General features: G+C 38.2%; 1 protein-coding gene across 1 annotated transcript in view; it reads right to left on the minus strand.

Moving 5' to 3' along the window:
* Nucleotides 1-20,756, minus strand: part of CUBN (cubilin) — a 283,377-nt gene that overhangs the window by 242,216 nt on the left and 20,405 nt on the right. The window contains exons 11-15 of the mRNA XM_051820614.3: nt 18,532-18,650; nt 17,916-18,102; nt 16,005-16,117; nt 13,659-13,893; nt 1,429-1,610 (exon numbers count right to left, since the gene is read on the minus strand). Of these exons, the coding sequence (XP_051676574.3) occupies nt 1,429-1,610; nt 13,659-13,893; nt 16,005-16,117; nt 17,916-18,102; nt 18,532-18,650 (836 nt within the window). The remainder of the gene's footprint in view (nt 1-1,428; nt 1,611-13,658; nt 13,894-16,004; nt 16,118-17,915; nt 18,103-18,531; nt 18,651-20,756) is intronic.

Consider the following 20,756-nt stretch of genomic DNA (forward strand, 5'->3'; position numbering starts at 1 on the left):
CAATTTGTAGGAATGAAAAAATGCCTCTGATCTTAATTTGATGGAATTTATTTAAAATCAATTTCATGGTAACTTTACTTTGAATGTTTAAAAGATTATTTTGCTGAAACTTTCCAAGGAGAGGCAGATTTTGCAGTCATTCCCGAAGGTTTTAAATCCATTATTATGACTGTTAAATTACTAATGACTTCAACATGAGAAGACCCCATTTGACAGCTGCATCTTTAGCCTTTATAAATAATTCCATTGTACTCCATTCTTCCCTAATGGACCTAGGAAAGCATACTGTCTTCTTAACAAGGAATACGGAGATTTATGGCTATAAAAAATATACCAGGAACAAGCTACAAACTCAATCTTCTCAGTGATCTTTGTCAGCCTGCAAATGGAGAGCAACATTTCTTAGGTACATACTTGCAGGGGATACGTGAATATAATAGCCTTTTTCCTCCTCTGGATTTTAACCCTTTTCAACTGTAGGCAGGAAGGGGCTCAGGCTGACTCTTCTTCTCCCAGTAATAATTCTCAGCAGATTTCAGGGGATCATCCTTTATCAACCCATTTCAACATAACCACTACAGAGCTTTTTTCTTTTTTATGAAATCCTACAGTCCAGTTGTGGTATGTCTTGCCAGTGTGCCATAGACACTGCAGATGTAAATCTGCCTTAGAAGAGATGGCCATTACTTTAGCGTCTATTTCATTAAGTCTGCTATGCCCACATTAGGATCCTGGGCTTCTGGGAAAGGACAGGAAAAACCAACACACCCTGTTCCCCAGATCAAATAGAGTCCAGAAGCAGCAGCAACAAGCTGCCAAAATTAAGACTAAGAACTTAGTGAAAAGGACAATTGTCATGTAGGTGGTGAAACTCAGTGAATATTTGCAACTGTGAATCTAGCAAATAATATGACATACAATTTTAATATTCTCTCTATATATGTATATATTAACTTCCACATACGAGAGAAGACACATAATATTTTTCTGTGTCTGACTTATTTCACTTAGTATAATGATCTCTAGTTCCATCTATTTTGTTGCAAATGTCACAATTTCATTCTTTTTTATGACTGAATAATACTCTATTGTATTTAAATACCACATTTTCATTATCTATGGCAAATGTAAAAAAACTATTAAATCTTAAAACAAATTTAACAAATTCTTCTTGGAACACAAAGAAAAAAAAATGTTATACCCACCTCCATAAACATGTACAATTATTGTCAATAAAATATTTTTGATATTTAACAAAATAAAATATAAAACCAAAAAAGGAGAACCTAGTAAAATTTAGCCATTGGCTGTCTACTGAGAAACTGAACTACTGCTAATAAACTGGGATCATCTATGAGCATCACCAAGCCATATTATGCTGAGTCCTAACCCTTTTATGATCTGTGCTGCCCAAGCACAATTGTTTACCTCAAGGTAATCATTGTTGCAATTATCGTGGTGTTCCAGGCTCAAGGTTCCAAAAGTAAATGTTATCAGGCGGTCAGGACTGTTTATAATAGTCCAGATACAATCTCTTCCTGGAGGGTAGTTTCCAGGATACCCAGGAGATGTGATAGAGCCATAAGTATCAGTCAGTTGACCTCCACACTCTAAAATAAAAAGGAGAAAATAGCTTTACCATTGTATCTAGATTACAATTCAGGTAGAGTTATTCCAGCTCTTGCTGTAGGAAGCTAAACTTCATTTAAATAACAACTAGTAATTTTGAACATCCTGGTAAATTAAACAAGACTTCCAGTTATCCAGTTTTATAAAGTTATAAATCTAGAAGGCCTAGTTGATAAATAGATGAGTCACTCATGTGTGAGCTGTGAGTCCTGGTCTTCTAAGCAATGATCCAGGACACAATTTAAAATACAGGGCAGGGGACTGATGTTGGGATGCAGCAGGTTAAACCGTTGCTTACACATACGTGAGTGCCATTTAGAATCCTGGCTATTGGGCTTCTCATCTAGCTTTCTGCTAATGCTCCTGGGAGGCATCAAGAAATGGCCCAAGTGCTGGGGGCCCTGCCACTCACGTGGGAGATCAGCATGGAGTTCCAGGCTCCTGGCTTCTGCCTGACCCTGACCCGGCTCTTGTGGCCATTTGGGGGAGCTAACCACAGATGGACAATCTCTCTCTTCCTCTACCCCCCTCCAATTCTGTCTTTCATATAAATAAATAAATAAAATGTTTAAAATAAAATACAGTGTTAAACCATCTGAGAGGTGACTCAAGGGAAAGCTTATTCTTTTTTTCTCACTTTCGGGAGACTAACTTCTTTTAAAAAATCTGGAACTTCTGCCAGGCTCTAAGTCTTTCAACAAATCAGGTTGCTTTACATATTAAAATAGGTAAGCACCACATAGTTTTTATTTGAGAAGACTTCTTAACACTATCAAATAGTTAAGCCATTCGTGGTGGTTAGCCACTGGACCAGGAATGAGCAAGAAAGGGTCTGAGCCAGGCTTTGACACCAGTCTTCCAATCCAGCTCCCTGCTTATGCGCCTGGGAAAGCAGCAGCAGATGGCCCAAATCCTTGTTTCCCTGCAACCACATGGGAGATCTGGAAGAAGCTGCTGGCTCCTGGCTTTGGCTTGGCCCAGCCCCAGCTGTTGCAGCCATCTGGGGAGTAAACCAGCAGATGGAAGATTTCTCTCTGTCCCTCCTCTCTCTGTCCCTCCTCTCTCTGTCTCTCTCTTTCTCTGTCTCTCTTTTTCTCTCTGTAACTCTGACTTTCAAATAAATAATAAATTTAAAAAGAGGATCTATAGTGATTTATAAGAAATGCTACTGTAAAATTCAAAAATTAAAATATTAAGTACAAACCTAGACTATAGAAATATACTTTAAGAATGAAATAAACTGACATTTTAGTTGTGCAATATCTGAAATTTACATAGCTATGCAGGTTATTCAGACAGAAATTTTGCTGCCAAGGCAAAAATTGAAACAAATTAGTTACATGATTCTCATTGTTCCTAATGAGAAAATGTCTCAGTTGCTTAGAGAAAAATATGTTTTCCAAAACTTAACACATACAAATTATCATATGGGTAATTTTGTATACATAAAATATCATAAGCAAAGTAAAACATTAATGACCAAAATGAAAAAATAGAATATATAACAAACAAAATCCCAAATAAAGAGATTCTGAAAATAATAAAGATACAGAGAATACAATAAAAAAAGTGACTGTCCCTTAAATAGAAAAAGAGATGTTCAACATCACATAGGAAAGACACAAGACAAAAAGATGCCATTTCTTATGTCTCAGAATGATAAAAATCCAGAATTCTAAAAGCAAATTACCAATGAGCCTGTGGGGGAAGTAGGCACACTCATGTCTTGCGAATGAGAATGTCTTAAAATCACTACAGAAGAGATCATGGCAATAGCTAGCAGAATCTTACGCATTCATATCTTTGACAAAATAATCCTATCATTAGAAATATATCCCAAAATTACACTAATAAAAATAAATAAGACAAATGCAGAAGATACTTGGTTGCAGTAAGATCTGCAATTCCAAAAAACTGAAACAAGCAAAATATTCATCCATGGTGTACTAATTGAATAAATGATGAAAAATCTACATAATAGCATACTATATTCTGGTAGTGGAGTAAGCTCCAGAATACGTGGAGTAAAAAAAGGCAGACCACATACGCCTATGTATAGTGTGCTACCTTTTATCTAAGAAAAGGGAAAATACAGTTATACGTCATTATTTGCTTAATATTTTTTTTTTTGACAGGCAGAGTGGACAGTGAGAGAGAGAAACAGAGAGAAAGGTCTTCCTTTGCCATTGGTTCACCCTCCAATGGCCCTCGCGGCCAGCGCGCTGTGGCTGGCGCACCACGCTGATCCGATGGCAGGAGCCAGGTACTTATCCCGGTCTCCCATGGGGTGCAGGGCCCAAGCACTTGGGCCATCCTCCACTGAACTCCCTAGCTACAGCAGAGAACTGGCCTGGAAGAGGGGCAACCGGGACAGATTCCGGCGCCCCAACCGGGACTAGAACCCAGTGTGCCAGCGCAGCAAGGCGGAAGATTAGCCTAGTGAGCCGCGGCACCGGCCTATTTGCTTAATATTTTAAATGGAAGAATAAATGCAAGACTATTAAAAACTGTTGCCTTTGGCAGAAGAAAGGACAGGGTGGAGGGCACAGGGATGGAAAGGAGACTTTTTACAATCTACCATGCTTATTGATTTGTCTATCAAATTCAATGTGTTTTACATAATTTTTATAAAGCAAAATCAATAAGAATTTAAAAAGTTATTTCTAAAGTCACAAGCAAAATGAAACCAATAAAATCTACAGAGAGTAGAAATATCCCAAGGCACTTTTAAACACTGTAATTTGACTATATGTTTCAAGTAACACATTCCAAGTGCAAAACAACAGCAAAGAAATTGAATAGTCTTCAGTTATTATGTTATTAGTAATAATATTAGTATTGTTATTTGGAAATTTTGTATAGTAGGATAAGTACATAGGAAATACGTTATTGTCATTGGAAACCAAGATTTTTAGGGTATGAGAGGAGGTACAAAAAAAAAAAAAAAAACTTATAAGGGCCGGCACTGTGGCAGATGACAGATTAAGCCGTGCCCTGCAATGCCAGCCAGCATCCCCTAACGGAGGAGCAGTTTGAGTCCAGGCTACTCTGATTATAATCCAGCTTCCTGCTAATGCACCTGGGAAGGCAGCAGATGATGGCTCAACTACCTGTACCCTGCCACTCATGTAGGAGACCTGGAGGGAGTCCCTGGCTTCTGGCTTATTCTTGACCCAGACCTGGCTGTGGCAGTCATTAGGAGAGTGAGCCAGTGAATAGAAGATCTCATTCTTGTCTTTCTCTCTGTGTCACTCTGCCTTTCAAATAAGTAAATAAAGAAGACTTTTTTTAAAACTAAAATCTCAACATTCAAATACAGTGTAAGATCATTATGAATACATGGTGTGGTTTCTCTTTTTAAATTTTTTAAATTAATTAATTTATTTATTTGAAGTCAGAGTTACAAAGAGAGTGAAAGAGAGACAGAGCAAATCTTCCATTGGCTGGTTCCTTCCCCCAGATGACCACAATGTCCGGAGTCAGGCTGGGCCAAATCCAGGAGCCTCATCTGGGTTTCCCACATGGGTGGCAGGGGCCCAGCACTTTGGGTCATCTTCTACTACTTTCCCAGGAGCATTAGCAGGGAGCTGGATGAGAAGTAGAGCAGCCAGGCAGGAACCGGTGCCCATATGGGATACATGTGTCACAGGCAGTGGCTTTACTGAAGTGCCATAACATCAGCCCCTATGTGTGTTTTTTTCTTTTTAAAAAATTATTGTCTAGTTGTGTCCACTGAAAGGTCTAGAGATATTAACAAATCCAGAAACAGAGAGATTGAAAGCCAAACTTAGCAGTGAGAATGTGGGATTTAAACACTGTTTCTCAAAGAGTCACAGCTGTTTAGAAGATAATTGGGTCCACTCTTGAGGTGATAAACGTATAGGAGAAGCCTGGAAAATCTTATTAGACCAGAAAACAAAGAAATTTTGAAAAGTAACAGGAATTTAGCAAAAAGACTTAGAAAATAACTTGAAGATTTTCCCAGTAAGCAAATAGGGAGCAACTGAATACTTTTTAAATGTCTAGAATGGATTAATTCATACCAAGTATGATAAAATATATAAACTCATACATGTCAAAAATAAAGTGAAATAATAACTAACTGGATCACTTTGAAGAAAGCTAGGAAGCAACTCATTAATTTCAATACTGGAGAAAAGGAGGAAAGAATCAGCATTTGTTTTACCTTTCCTGGGTGACCTGTATGTGAGAGTAACCAGATAGTGGACAGGGGAAAGTGCGACTGCACTGAAGAAATTTGTGTAAAAAATGAAGAAGAAATGATAAAATTAGACTATTATCATTTAATAAGTCTCAACGAATAACTAAACAATGAACCTGAGGATTGCTAAAACCATTAGAGGAAGCACAAAAGAGAAGTTTTTTATTGGGAAGATCAACCTGAGAAGATCAAAGAATCTGATTAATACTAAAGTCATGATAGGGAGACATGCCGATATTATGTACCTCCTGAAATAATTATTTTACAAAACACACGTGTGAGTGCACATGCACACCCACTCACACAAACACACATGATACCAGCATTAGATCTAACTCCTTGATTTAGGTACCAGTATACAACATGGTAAGAACAAATAATGAGTTTCTTTAACAAAATAATTGGGACAATGATTAGTAATTGGTAACAGTAAGGAATTGCTGTTTGTTTTCTTGTTTACAAATATTAAGAAGCAAACAACAAATGACTGTTATTTTTGAAAGACAATTGCAAGTGGTAAGTCCCATACTCACCCCAAATTTTCTATGCATTTTCCAAATTGTAGCATAGGGAAGCAAAGCCTAAATAGACATCGATATACTTAATGGGTGAAACAAGCTGAGCTCACAATTTGGGGCCACTAAGGTATCTGGGATTTTGAAGCAGCCTACTACTAAAAAAAGCAGATGTGTGGAAATAGCACCTCCATGTACCAGAGTTTCCTTGATACTTAGCTGAATTCTAAACCACATATGCGCAAGTGAAGACCAAAGACTGTCTAACAGAGAATAACTCTGGGACAAGAAAGATGCTAAAAACTCAGAAACTGAATAATACTAGAGAGATGTTGCTGTTTCACCCAGCCAGAAAGGAGATGCATTTGTGAAGATCCTGAAAACCAAAGGGAAACTTCAGAAAAGCTGCTCTTAGAAAGAAGAACCATGTTCCAGGAATTATGGTAATCTACCAGGAATACGGGAAAATTTGCAGTATACGAACTATAAAAATAAGCCTTTGTTGAAAGTGATCTTTCGAGGGAAGAGATGTGCAATTCGGGACATGCTCAAGCTGACTTACCTCAAACAGTAGACTTAGAAACATACCAGGGGATTCGAATTCAATCCCATCGAGGTGGCATGTACCAATGCCATCTCACTAGTCCCAGTGATCAATTTCTGTTCATAATTGATCATAATGATAGGACTAAGAACCAAAGGGATCACATAAACAAGAATAGTGTGTGCAAATACTAGCTGATAGAATCAAAAAGGGAGAGAATGATCCAACATGGGAAGTGAGATACACAGCAGACCCATAGAATGGCAGATGTCCTAAACAGCACTCTGGCCTCAGAATCAGCCTTTAAGGCATGTGGATCCGGCTGAAATGCCCAGGAGAGTATTTCAGGCATGGAAAGCCAAGACACTCTGGGGGAAAAAAAAAACCTAAATGAAAGATCTCCACGAGTGAGATCCCAGTGGAAAGAATGGGTCATCAAAGAAGGAGGTACCTTTCTCTGAAGGGAGGAGAGAACTTCCACTTTGACCATGGCCTTGTCTAAATATGATCAGAGTCAGTGAACTCAGGGGGCTTCCATAGCCTTGGCAGCTCATGACAAGAGCCTAGGGTGATTACTGATGCCATAAACAAGAGTGTCAATTTGTTAAGTCAACAACAGGAGTCACTGTGCACTTACTCCTCATGTAGGATCTTTGTCCTTAGTGTGCTGTACATTGAGATTTAATGCTATAACTAGTACTCAAACAGTATTTTTCACTTTATGTTTCTGTGTGGGAGCAAACTGTTGAAATCTTTACTTAATGTATGCTAAACTGACCTTCTGTATATAAAGAGAATCGAAAGTGAATCTTGATGTGAATGGAAGGGGAGAGGGAGTGGGAAAGGGGAGGTTTGCGGGTGGGAGGGACGTTATGGGGGGGAAGCCATTGTAATCCATATTCTGTACTTTGGAAATTTATATTCATTAAATAAAAGTTAAAAAAAAAAAGAAAGTGATCTTTCATAACACGACTTCCTACCAGCACCAAATCCAAGCCTTTTGAGAAAAAGATGATACTATATAACCCAGAACCCCTACAACGTCCACAATGGTCAGTACCCAACTTAACCAAGCCTGTGAGAAAGTAGAAAGAAAAAATCCAATATAAACAAAATAATATAGGTAATATGAGCAAAATCATCAACAATTCAGATATTGCGCTTATTAAAAGAGGACACCATAGTAACTATGACAAAACTTAGAAAAAGAGATTGATAATAAAGATGAAGTGTCTCAACAGGGAATTAAAATCTCTATTAAAAGAATCAAGGACCAGTGTTGTGTTACAGTAGGTAAAGCCACTACCTGTGATGCCAGCATTCCATAAGGGTGCTTGTTTGAGTCCCAGCTTCTCCACTTCCAAACCCAGCCTTGGCTGTTGCAGCCATTTGGGGAGTGAACCAGGGGATTTAAGATTCTCTCTCTCTCTCTCTGTCTCTCTCTCTCTCTTTCCTTCTCTCTCTGCAACTCTCCCTTTCTCTCTCCTTCTCTATCGTAACTCTCCCTTTCAATAAATAAATATATCTTTTTTTAAAAAAGGAATAAGTTGGATATTTTAGAAGTTAAAAATACAACATCTGAGATCGAGTGGTTTTAAACATCAGATTGGACACAGTAGAAGACACGATTACAGTTCTTAAGGACATTCCAAAGCAAAATAACCAAATAAAATCAGAGTTAAAAAAGAATTGGGCCGGCGCCGCAGCTCACTAGGCTAATCCTCCGCCTTGCGGCGCTGGCACACCAGGTTCTAGTCCCGGTCGGGGCACCAGATTCTGTCCCCGTTGCCCCTCTTCCAGGCCAGCTCTCTGCTGTGGCCAGGGAGTGCAGTGGAGGATGGCCCAAGTGCTTGGGCCCTGCACCCCATGGGAGACCAGGAGAAGTACCTGGCTCCTGCCATCGATTCAGTGTGGTGCACCGGCCACAGCGCACAGGCCGCGGCGGCCATTGGAGGGTGAACCAATGGCAAAAAGGAAGACCTTTCTCTCTGTCTCTCTCTCTCACTGTCCACTCTGCCTGTCAAAAAAAAAAAAAAAAAAAAAAGAATTGGAGGAGGGTAACATAGAAATAGGAGAGCCATGAGACATAGTCAAAGCCACTAGCATGGGTAATTTGAGTCACAAAAAAAGAGGGAAAAGTATCATAGAAATAATACTTGAAGAAATAAAGATTGGCTGGCTAATTTCTAAATTAGGTAAAAGAAATCAGCCCAACAACATAAGAAATATTGCTGACTTTCCACAAAGAAATTATGGACGTGAGAAGACAATGAAACGTGTACTTAAAGGTCTAATAGGAAGTATTGTACAAGTCTATATCTGCTAATATCTTTCAACAATGAAGGTGATGGGAGGCAGCAGGTGATGGTTCAATTAGTTGGGTCCCTGCCACCCACATGGGAGGCCTGGATTTAGTTTTTTGATCCTGGCTTTGTCCTGGCTTAGCCTTGGCTGCTGCAGGCTTTGGGGGAGTAGATAGGAGATCTCTCTGTCTCCTTGTCAGTGTCTCTGCCGGTCAATTAAGCTTTTAAAATTTAAGATGAAAAAATACATTCTCAAACAAAAGGCTAGACAATTTGCCATCAGCAGATCTGCTCTATGAGAACATGAAAAAGCTTCCTTCAAACTGAAGGAAAGTGATCCTACAAAGATATAAAATATTTTCAGGTTGCAAATGATATGATCAAATATAGAAAAAACCCTAAACAGTCCAGGAAAAGAACTGTCAGATCTAATAAAGAAACTAACTCAACAAAATTACAGGATACAAAAGAATCACAAAAATCAAATGGATTTTGGGGTCTGGGGCTGTGGAAGAGCAAGTAAAGCTGCCACCTGCACTGGTTTGAGTCCTGGCTGCTCCACTTCCAACCTAGCTCTCTGCTATGGTCTGGAAAAGCAGTAGAAGATGGCCCAAGTCCTTGGGCCCCTGGACCCATGTGGGAGACCCAGAAGAAGCTCCTGGCTTTGGATCAGCCCAGCATGCAACCCATTGCAGCATTTGGGGTAGTGAACCAGTGGATGGAAGACCTCTCTCTCTCTCTGCCTCTCCCCTCTGTAACTCTGCCTTTCAAATAAAAAAAAAATCTTAAAAAAATGGATTTCTACAAAATAACAATGAACTGCCCAAAAAGGAAGTAAAAAGAAACATTCCATTTACAATATAATAAAAAATAATAAAATATTTAGGAATAAATTTGGTCAAGGTTGGGAAGGTGTGGTGGTTTTAAATTGTTTAAAATTCTGACACTTCTCCCTTTGAAGGATGAGGTCCATGTCCCCATTCTACACACACTTCCCCAACTGAATCTGGGTGGGCTTGTGACTAATTCCACCAATGACAGGACAGAAGTAACACAATGTATGTTCCAAGAGTAGGCTGAAAAAAAGGAGGGTGGACAGGCAACATCCATCTGGCCCTGTTGTAATGCTTACTCCGAGAGAACTGCCATGAAGTAAGTTCCGCTACTCCAAGATCACTTTATTAATGAAGTCATGTGTAGCCACTCAGATGAATAGCTGGTAGAGCTCTTATTCAAAAACCAGTATCAACTGTTAGCCATAGAAGAGTGGTATATTTAATATCCAACCCAATTAAGCCTTTAGATGACTTCAGTCACAACTGACATCTTAATGCAACTGTTTAACAGATTTCAAGTGCTAAATGTCTTACTGAGCCCTTTTCAAATCCCTGTACCACAAAACGAGAAATAAAATTAAATGATTAATGTTTTACAACACTGAATTAGCAGGTCATTTGTTATACAGTAATAGTAACTGAAAGATGAGAAAACACCCTGAACCTGATAAAGGTTAGCTACAAAAACTTATAGCAAACATTATATCCAGGAGAGAAATACTGAAACTTTCCAAAGCAGTTGGGAGAAAGACAAGAATGTTTACTCTCTTACTTAGCCATGTTTTGGTGTTTCTAGTCAGGGCAATAGTCAAGGAAAATAAATAATAATTACAAAGATTGGAAATAAAATTTAAAAATATTCTCTTCACATAAACAACTATACTGTAAAAAAATCTATAAAAATACAGAATTTAGCAATGCAGTTAGAATAAAAATGAATAGTTAGAAAATATATTTCTATCCTTACTTAATGTATACTAAGCTGATCTTCTGTATATTAAGATAATTGAAAATGAATCTTGATGTGAATGGAAGGGGAGAGGGAGTGGGAAAGGGGAGGGTTGTGGGTGGGAGGGACGGTATGGGGGGGAAGCCATTGTAATCCATAAGTCGTACTTTGGAAATTCATATTCATTAAATAAAAGTTAAAAAAAAAAGAAAATATATTTCTATACACTATCAACAAGTAGAACATTAAATTTTAGGGGCTAGTACTATGGAATAGTGGGTAAAGCCACTGCCTGCACTGCCGGCATCCCATAAGGGGACCAGTTTGAGACCCAACTATTCAATTTCTCAACGAGCTCTCTGCTATGGCCTGGTAATCAGTGGAAGATGCCCTAAGTGGTTGGGCCCCTGCACCTATGTGGGAGACCCATAAGAAGCTCCTGGCTCCTGGTTTTGGATCAGCCCAGCTCTGCCCATTGCAGCCATTAGGGGTGTGAACCAGTGAATGAAAGATCTCACTCTCTCTCTCTCTCTCACTCTCTCTCTGACTCTGTCTCTCTGTAACCCAGCATTTAAAATAAATAAATAAATCTTTAACAAAAAATAAATTTAGAAACTTAATATTTCACATAGAATAAAATATCAACTATCTATAAATAAACCTAATAAAATATATAAATATGTATTCACTATACTCTATAAAGCATTGCCAAGATAAAATAAAGAGAGGATCTAGTACTGTGGTACAGTGGGTTGAGCCCCTGAGTGTGCACCAGCATCCCACATAGGAGTGCCTATTCAAGTTTCAGCTACTCTTCTTTTGATCCAGCTCTCTGCTAATGCACCTGCCACCCATGTGGGAGACCTGGATGGAGTTCCTGTCTCCTGGCTTCATCCTATCCCAGCTCCGGCAGTTGTAGCCATTTGGGAAGTGAACCAAAGGGGGAATCTCTCTGTCTCTCTCTTTCTCTCTCTCTCTCTCTCTCACTCCGCCTTTCAAATAACTAGTGTTTTTTAAGAAATAAAAAAAGAAAGAGAGCTAAACAAAAAGAGAGAATCCATTCTAATGGATAGGCAGACTCATTATTTCCCAAGTTAATTTCAGATTCAAGGCAATGCCAACGAATCAAAGCCAACTGCTGGAGGAAACTGATAAGTTGACTCAAGAATATATATGCAAATACAAATAATCTAACGTATTCTGAAAGAACAAATAAGTTATTCTAGCAGATCTTAAGCTCCAGTAATTAAGCCAAGGTGGCACCAGTATAGATAGACCAACATAAAAAAGAGAAATATATCCACAAATTTATTGCTGAGTGAATATGGTTTCGATATTTAGTAGTTTCCCCTTACCTGCAGTTTAAACTACACTTGGTCATTTGTGGTCCAAAAAACTCAGATGGAAAGTTCCAGAAACAAACAATTCATTAGTTTTAAATTACATGCCATTTTGAGTAGCATGATGAAATCTCATGCTGTCCCACTCCATCTCCCCTAGAATGTGAACCATGTATTTGTCCAGTATATCTATACTGTATATGCCAACCATCCTTTAGTCACTTAGTAGCCCTCTGGATTGCAGCTCATTGTCATATCACAGTGCTTGTGTTTAAGCTACTCTTATTTTATTTAATAAAAGCGCCAAAATGCAAGAGTAGTGATACCAAGGAGAACCCATAAAGTGTGTCCTTTAAGTGAAAGTACAGTAAGATAATTTGAGGAAGACAGAGATCACATCCATATAACTTTTTGCAGTATATTGTTATATACCATTGTTACTTTGTTAATCTCTTACTGTGCTTAATTTATAAACTGAATATTTTCATAAGTATGTTTGTACAGGAACATCATAGTGTATTATAAGTTTCAATACTATCCATGGTTTCAGACATCCACTGGGGATCTTAGAATGTATCTCTACAGATAAGAGGGGGCCACTGCATTGCTCTCCCTACTTTTCTATATGCTTAAAACTTTCCTAGTTAAAGGCTTAAAAATAGATTGCTAAAAAGTAACAAATCACTGAGTGATCAATAAGAAAAGGGATCTGACATGAAGGAATGGACAATGTTCTCACTGGCATCCCAGCAGTAAATGTATAACTGGAGATTATAAAAATGTTGTTCAGAGGTAGGTGTTTGGCTTCATGGTTAAGATGCCACTTGGGACACCCATATCCTATATTGTAGTGTCTTGGTTCTGCTCCTAATTCCAGAGCCCTTGTAATGCACACCCTGGGAAACAAGAAGTGAAGGTTCAAATAACTGGGTACGTGCCACTCACATGGGTGGTCTGGGCTGAGTTTCTGGTTCCTGGCCAAGTCACTGCAGACATTTGAGGAGTGAACAAGGGACCTAGCAAGCTCTCACTCTCTTGCTCTTTCATTCTACCTTTAATACAAAACTTTTTTTAAAAGTAAAATAAATAAAAACAAAAATGCTGTTCAGTAATTTCGTAAGATTTGTGATCCTTACTATTTCATCCTAATTTTGTTGTCTTTAAACACAAAATGAAATTCCAATCAATTTTAAAATAATTATTAAAATGTTATGCATCACTGGATCCCAACGTATCTCATATATCCAAGAGTCTAATAACAATTAAGAAAATGAAATAACCTCAAAGCTTTGCTTTTATTCTTTCCACATTGACACATACCTGGTTGCTGTGTTTCCCATCTTATTGTAAAGCCTCTTCCATTTCTTAAATGATCAGAATAGAAATGAAAATAGAGGGCATTGTCACTGCTGAGGAGTTTCTGAGGGGGACTGGAGCCACAGAACCTTCCAAGTGGAAAGGCTGCAGAGGAATCTCCATCATGAATCTGAAGAAACTCATGTGGACAACTGTTCTCTGAATCCAGCAGGAAAAAGGTAAAAGTAATATGCAAGACCTGAAAATATAAATCCAGGTTATATTATTTTTCATGTCCATGTTAATTCTAAAATATTTCTCACACTAACTAGGAAGCATTAAGGTTGAGTAACTTTCAAGAATCCACCAATATAACTGGCAATTCTACATATTAAATGGCTTACACTAAAAATCACTAAGACCAAACATCAATTAATATAAAATATATTTTAAAATCTATTTTAGCTTTTCAAATGTGTAGCTGACAGTGTTTAGAAATCAGCAAAACAAGTTTGTCACTTGAAATATCTACTTTGAATAAAGATTAACTGTCTAAGAAATCATACACAAAAATCTATACTCCAATTCCCTGAATAACCCATAGTGCATCTCTCTCTCTCTCTCTAAACACACACACACACACACACACACACACACACTCATCAGCCCTAGGCAATGATTTCACAGGTTCTCAGATGCCCAGCTCAGATTGACACACTCAAATACAGTATGAGCAGGAATGCTGTAGACGTGTGTAAAGTCTGCAAGTCTTCAGGGGTTGTACATCATTAAGAGATTAATTTAAGACTAAAAGTAGATAATGAGAAAAAGGTAATATGAAATATACTGGACATACAAGTAGGAAAAAGTGAACAGAAAAATATGTCCTTAGGCAAAGTTCTAGAACAGACAGACTTCAAACCTAATAGAAATATTTTGTACTGATAACCTCATTTAAAACAATCAAGCAAGTAAAAGAAAACTGTTGAATTTAATTTTCATCAGAACCTAAAGTCACAACAGTATTCATTTAATAAAAAAAGAGTATCAGGATGTTTTGAAATTCTATGCTAGAGTATTTTTAAGACCTGTTACCCAAAATTGCATCATTTTCTCTCTTAAAGCATTTAAATGAAAATCAAGTAATTGTTCATTACCTGAGCTAATCTCATTTTCTACAATATTATGTGCATTATGGTGGGGAGAAGAAGATAGAAAATCATAGTAACCAAGAAAAACAGGATAGATTTTCTTACAACTTGGTCATAAACATATTAAAAGATTTTCACATAAGATTTTTTTCTTGAATGAAAATATTGTCAATGTCAGGAAATACAATTCATAAAAACTAAATGGAAGGAAGGAAATTCACATAACATATCCAATGAGAATTTATTCTATTGTGGAGTTGCCAGGCTCCAAAGAGCTTCCCTCCTCAAGGGGAAAAGTTTTTTCTGACCCTTATATACATGCCACCTATAATACTAGTTTATAAGGACAAGTAAGTAAGATTTCAAGGGAAAACCTTCTCTGTTTACACATACCACTTCATTTAACAAGTCCAAGTATTGGTTGAGAAGCAAATGCTTAGAAAAGTCTGAGTAATTAACATCAGGAATAAAAGCATTAAAAACTTTGTGCCAGGATCTTAGTTTGACGAGTGTTCATGTCACAGCTCAGAATCACTGGATTTTTAGAATCAGTAGCCGGGTTCCCATCCCTGCATGCCACTTGCAAATCACATACACCTGGACAAATTTCAGAACAGCTCTAGGCTTCATTTCCTCATAATTAAAATTACTCCTAATTTTCAGGGTTAAGAAAATTAAAAAATGCAATGATGTATCTGAAATCTTTATCATAGTATCTGGCATAAAGAAGACATTTGATAAGAAAACAATCTTAATTGCAGTTACCATTTTGGTACAATATTCAACAAAATACTGAGATGAGTGATCATCTTCAAACAACACTGTCTCAGTAACATGATTTTACAAGTTAACTACTGGCTTATAATCATTCAACCAGTGTAGAGAATCATTCCTACTAGACAAAGCGCAGATTTTGGACCAGACAAACTTGACTTTGAAATTCAACTATTCAAATTACAAGTTAAGAACTATTTTTAAAAAGTCATATAGCTTCTCTTACTTTCCATTATTTTATCTATAAATGAGGATATCATTATTGCAAAGACTTAATATAAGGTTTGGGAAAGGCAAGCAAAATGCCTAGCCCAAAACCTGACACTAAAGTATTCAATATACAATAGCTGAATTGCCATTAAACGTATTTTATGAAACGTGTGTACATATTTTAATTTATACATAACAATGGAATGTGCATTTGGACAGGAGATAGCATATTTACCTTTCCATCCTCGGTTCGGATAACCCAGAAGCAGTTGACATCATGAAGATAACCAACATCAGGGCTTTTGTAGCTGAAGCTTCCAGTCAGCCCTGAGAGGGACCCTCCACACGCTGTAAAGGAAAAGAAGATGAACGGTATTTTCCAGAGTCCTAAAAGGGGCAACCCTAACCTGCTGCTGAAATACCCAGTAAAGTCTGACTAGTTAACGTTGGCCATTCCCTTTTCTCTGTGGACACCCACCCAAATCCCACCCTGTTCAAAGTCCACTTGATTTCCCTTTTGGCTCCTCGATGTACTTCCCCTGACTTTCTGTTCTTTTTGGTTCCTGTTCTCTATGCCTCCATGATACTTCACTTTATCCCCACACAATTTAGCTAATAACTTTTGTTCTTGTATCTTTTCTGCTATTCCATAAAAATCTTATTTCCTCAAATGGAAGGTAAGAAGATAACAAATGGAAACAATATTTTATGCTTTCATATATCTCCATAGAGTTTTCCACCAGCCTCAACACATGGTAACATCTCATAATGTGTTGATTCAGAACAAGGAGTAATGAAAAGAGGTGGAATGCCCAGACTGAATGGCAAGTACTCCTGAAAAAAAGAATATATCTTGCTGGGAAACAAGGAAGGGGAGGACTGTGGAGAGAAATATCCTAAATAAAAGTACACAGCAGAAACACTTGAGGTAGTACATAGGGTTAGGTGGCAAAAAAAGAAAAAAAAAAACTGGCTTGAGTATTAATTTTTCCAGTTTACTAGTAAAAAAAAAAAAGGTTATGTAGATAGGGTAAGGGCTGGTTACAGAGGTTTTTTTATTATTATTTATTTGACAGATAAAGTTAGACACTGAGAGAGAGACAGAAAGGTCCTCCTTCCATTGGTTTATCCCCCAAATGGCCACTACGGCCGGCTCTACGCCGAGCCAAAGCCAGGAGCCAGGTGCTTCCTCCTGGTCTCCCATGTGAGTACAGGGCTCAAGGACTTGGGCCATCTTCCACTGCCCTCCTGGGCCACAGCAGAGAGATGGACTGGAAGAGGAACAACCAGGACTAGAACCCGGCACCCATATGGGATGCTGGCGCTGCAGGTGGAGGATTAACCAAGTGAGCCATGGCGCCAGCCCCTACAGAGGATATTTGAAAAACAATCTCAATTATTATTTAACAGGCAATGGGGAATCACTATATATTCTAGAGCAGGAGGGGAACATTATTCAATATAATATATCAGAGAAATTAAATGATTGCTATACAGAAAACTTTCTTATAAAAAGCCATATAAGAAAGTACCTTAGGCTGGCGCCGCAGCTCAATAGGCTAATCCTCCGCCTGTGGCGCCAGCACACCGGGTTCTAGTCCCGGTCGGGGCACCAGATTCTGTCCGGGTTGCCCCTCTTTCAGGCCAGCTCTCTGCTGTGGCCCGGGAGTGCAGTGGAGGATGGTTCACGTGCTTGGGCCCTATACCCCATGGGAGACCAGGAGAAGCACCTGGCTCCTGCCTTCGGATCAGCGCGATGCTCTGGCCGTGGCGGCCACTGAAGGGTGAACCAACGGCAAAAGGAAGACTTTCTCTCTGTCCCTCTCTCTCTCTCACTATCCACTCTGCCTGTCAAAAAAAAAAAAGAAAGAAAGAAAGAAAGAAAGAACCTTAAAATATTTTATATTCAGAAAAGAAATAGTGGAAATACCGAATATCAACTCAGTTCTTTTGAAGAAAAATTCATATGGCTTAAATTGAGATTTATAAATATTTACCCTGTAAACTATATAATATTATTGTAAGGAAACATTTAGTTTTTGTCATCTGGTCACCTGGACAAGAAAGTAAGTTCTATAAGAGAATCTGCAAAAGGGTAACACTTCTACATTGTTGGTGTTTATGGCATAAAAAGTAGTGCCCATACCTTGCTGGGGAATCTGACAGTAAGATCCAGTCCAGGAACTTGTGCATTCACAACTGAAAGTGTTGATGCCGTCGACACAAGTTCCTCCATTCAAACAGGGGTTGCTCAGACACTCGTTGATGTTTTCTGTGCAGTTGACACCAGTCCAACCTGATTCACACTTACACAAATAACCAGAGACGGTTTCCTAAGGTGGGGGGGAAAGAGGCGTGAAATCACAAAATTAAAAGAAAAGAGAGAAAAAAATTTGAATCAACCAAAATAATAATGAAAAATGGTGCTGTATGATCTAGGTAACCAGAGTTGAACCATATTAATCATCTTTCCATAGCCAAACATGCAATTAATGTTTAAACAGTAATTGATAAGCATAAGAAGTCAGGTTTATTTATATCAAATTGCAGCCTTGGTTGATTATTTGTAAGTCACTGAGACAAAAAAAATCAGCTCGTTGATTTTCTTTCTGGGAATTAAAATTACTACCTTTCATCTAAGTATTATTGACTGTTCTTTATTGTACCTTAAAATTCAAGAATCATATAAAATTGACTTTATAGATATACAATTAAAATTTTTCTCAAGTATTCTAACTGTACAAGAAGCACGAAAGACTCACAATGCATTGTCCATTTAAACAGGGGTGGCTTAGACAAATATTACTGAGTTGCACACATCCATTTGGCCCATAACCATTTCCTGTATATCCTGAGGGACAGGTGCAAAGGGGTAAAGAACCTGTTTTGAAACAAAAATGGATATATAAATGCAAGTCTCCACTTTGGTTCAGATTAGTAACTAAACTCAGGCTCTGCTATGGAGACAAGAATCCACCAATGTTCAGTTCATCTATTTCCATGGGCACACAGATCAAGATAGAAAAGAAAATATTAGAATATTTATTTTCACTTTAATCTTAAAATAAGAAGTCATTAAATGTTTCCAATATGTGATGCATAGCTTGACACCAGTGATGTTATTCCATATGCCAGATGGTCTGGAACTGCATACAAACGTGAGGCATAGGAAAGGAAGACAGGAGTTCCGCATCCTAGAGGGTTATCAGCAGGAATGAGGATTCTTAGGATGATGGCATCTGTTACCAGCACTGTGCAGGTATTGACAGATTTAATCCACTCAAGAGCCCTTAAGTAGGTATTATTATAATGCCCATTTCACAAAGGAAGACATATAGCACAAACGGATTGTCTTGACCAAGGGCATACAGCTAGAACTTGGAGGAGCCAGGGAGCCCACAGTAGTCTGATATGCAAGGTGCCTGCAGCATATCACACAGGATTAGGGTTGAAGTGGATAGCTCATTTTCTTAGGTGTGTAGATGTGCAGATTGTATGTTGCCAGTTTAAAACAGGCTAACAACTGCAAAATGCATTCAAGCCTTTAAAACAGTTTGGCAGTGAAATTTTAGGTTGAAAATAAAATAACAAAATAACATAAGTGCATGGGAACATCAACAAAATGCCAGAATCTAAATTTCTCCAACACTTTATATCAGCTCTTCATTTGTGCAGCACTAAGTTAAAATAATGACAAGCTAAGTGAGTGGGAAAGAACTTAGTCAAAAAGGACTTTAAATGGTTGAGTTTAGCTTAAACATGAATTAGTATCCACTATTCATTGTGACACACATGAGATAATGCCTAAGGATAGTATGAGTATCCATCCTCTCCATTGTTTTATTTATTAATATTAAAAAACTAATCATTCAAGTCATTCACACAATTTCACTAAATTCGATGTCCACACTTCTTAACAGGAAATGCCACATCACACTGAAGAAATACATGTGTTTTTATGTGAAACCCAATATGGTAAATTATCTTAAACATATTCCCATACTGGTGAATACTGTTGAAAATAGATATAAAAGTCTTGGTGAAGAATTAAACAAAGGGAACAAATTATGCAATGAAACAATGAGGCGATTTATAAGATTTATAAGGCAATTAGGTGATACAAGTGTTTTTTACATCCTTGGCTTAAAGTATTTTCAAGATTCAGTTTTATCCATAAAATATCCATATCATTTTGAAATAATAGCTTAAATATGTGTTTTTATAGGTAATTACTTCTTTAAAAGATATTTAAAGAGGACCAGCATTTTGCCACAGCAGGTTATACTGCTGCCTGCAATGCTGGCATCCCACATGAGTGCCGGTTAAAGGTTCAGCTCCCGCTGTTGTGCCTGGGAAGCAGTAGAAAATTGTCCAAGTGCTTGGGCTCCTGCCATCCAGATGGGAGACTTGGATGGAGCTCTGGGCTCCTGGCTTTGGCCTGGCCCAGCCCTAGCCACTGCAGCCACTGGGGAGTGAACCAGCTGATGGGATCTCTGTCTCTATCTTTCTCTCTCTCTATCACTCTCTTTCAAAAATAAAAAAAATAGGGGCAAGCACCGTGGCTCACTTGGCTAATCCTCCACCTGTGGTGCAGGCATCCCATGTGGGTGTTGGGTTCTAGTCCTGGTTGCTCCTCTTCCAGTCCAGCTCTCAGCTGTGGCCTGGGAAGGCAGTGGAGGATGGCCCAAGTAATTGGGCCTCTGCACCCGCATGGGAGACCAGGAGGAAACACCTGACTCCTGGCTTCAGATCAGCATAGCTCTGGCCGTTGCAGCCATTTGGGGAGTGAACCAACAGAAGGAAGACCTTTCTCTCTGTCTCTCTCTCTCTATCTCACTGTCTGTAAATCTACCTCTCAAATAAATAAATAAATAAATAACCAAAAATAAATAAAAAAATAAACTTTTTATAAAAACATTTACAGGGGAAAAACAGGGTAAGTAATCTCCAATGCTGCTAAAATTATGGAAAGAGAAAACTAAAGTAC

The sequence above is a fragment of the Oryctolagus cuniculus genome, chromosome 13 (assembly GCF_051225735.1).
Source record: "Oryctolagus cuniculus isolate XC-2025 breed Fujian yellow rabbit chromosome 13, ASM5122573v1, whole genome shotgun sequence".
NCBI classification, from domain to species: Eukaryota; Metazoa; Chordata; class Mammalia; order Lagomorpha; family Leporidae; genus Oryctolagus; species Oryctolagus cuniculus.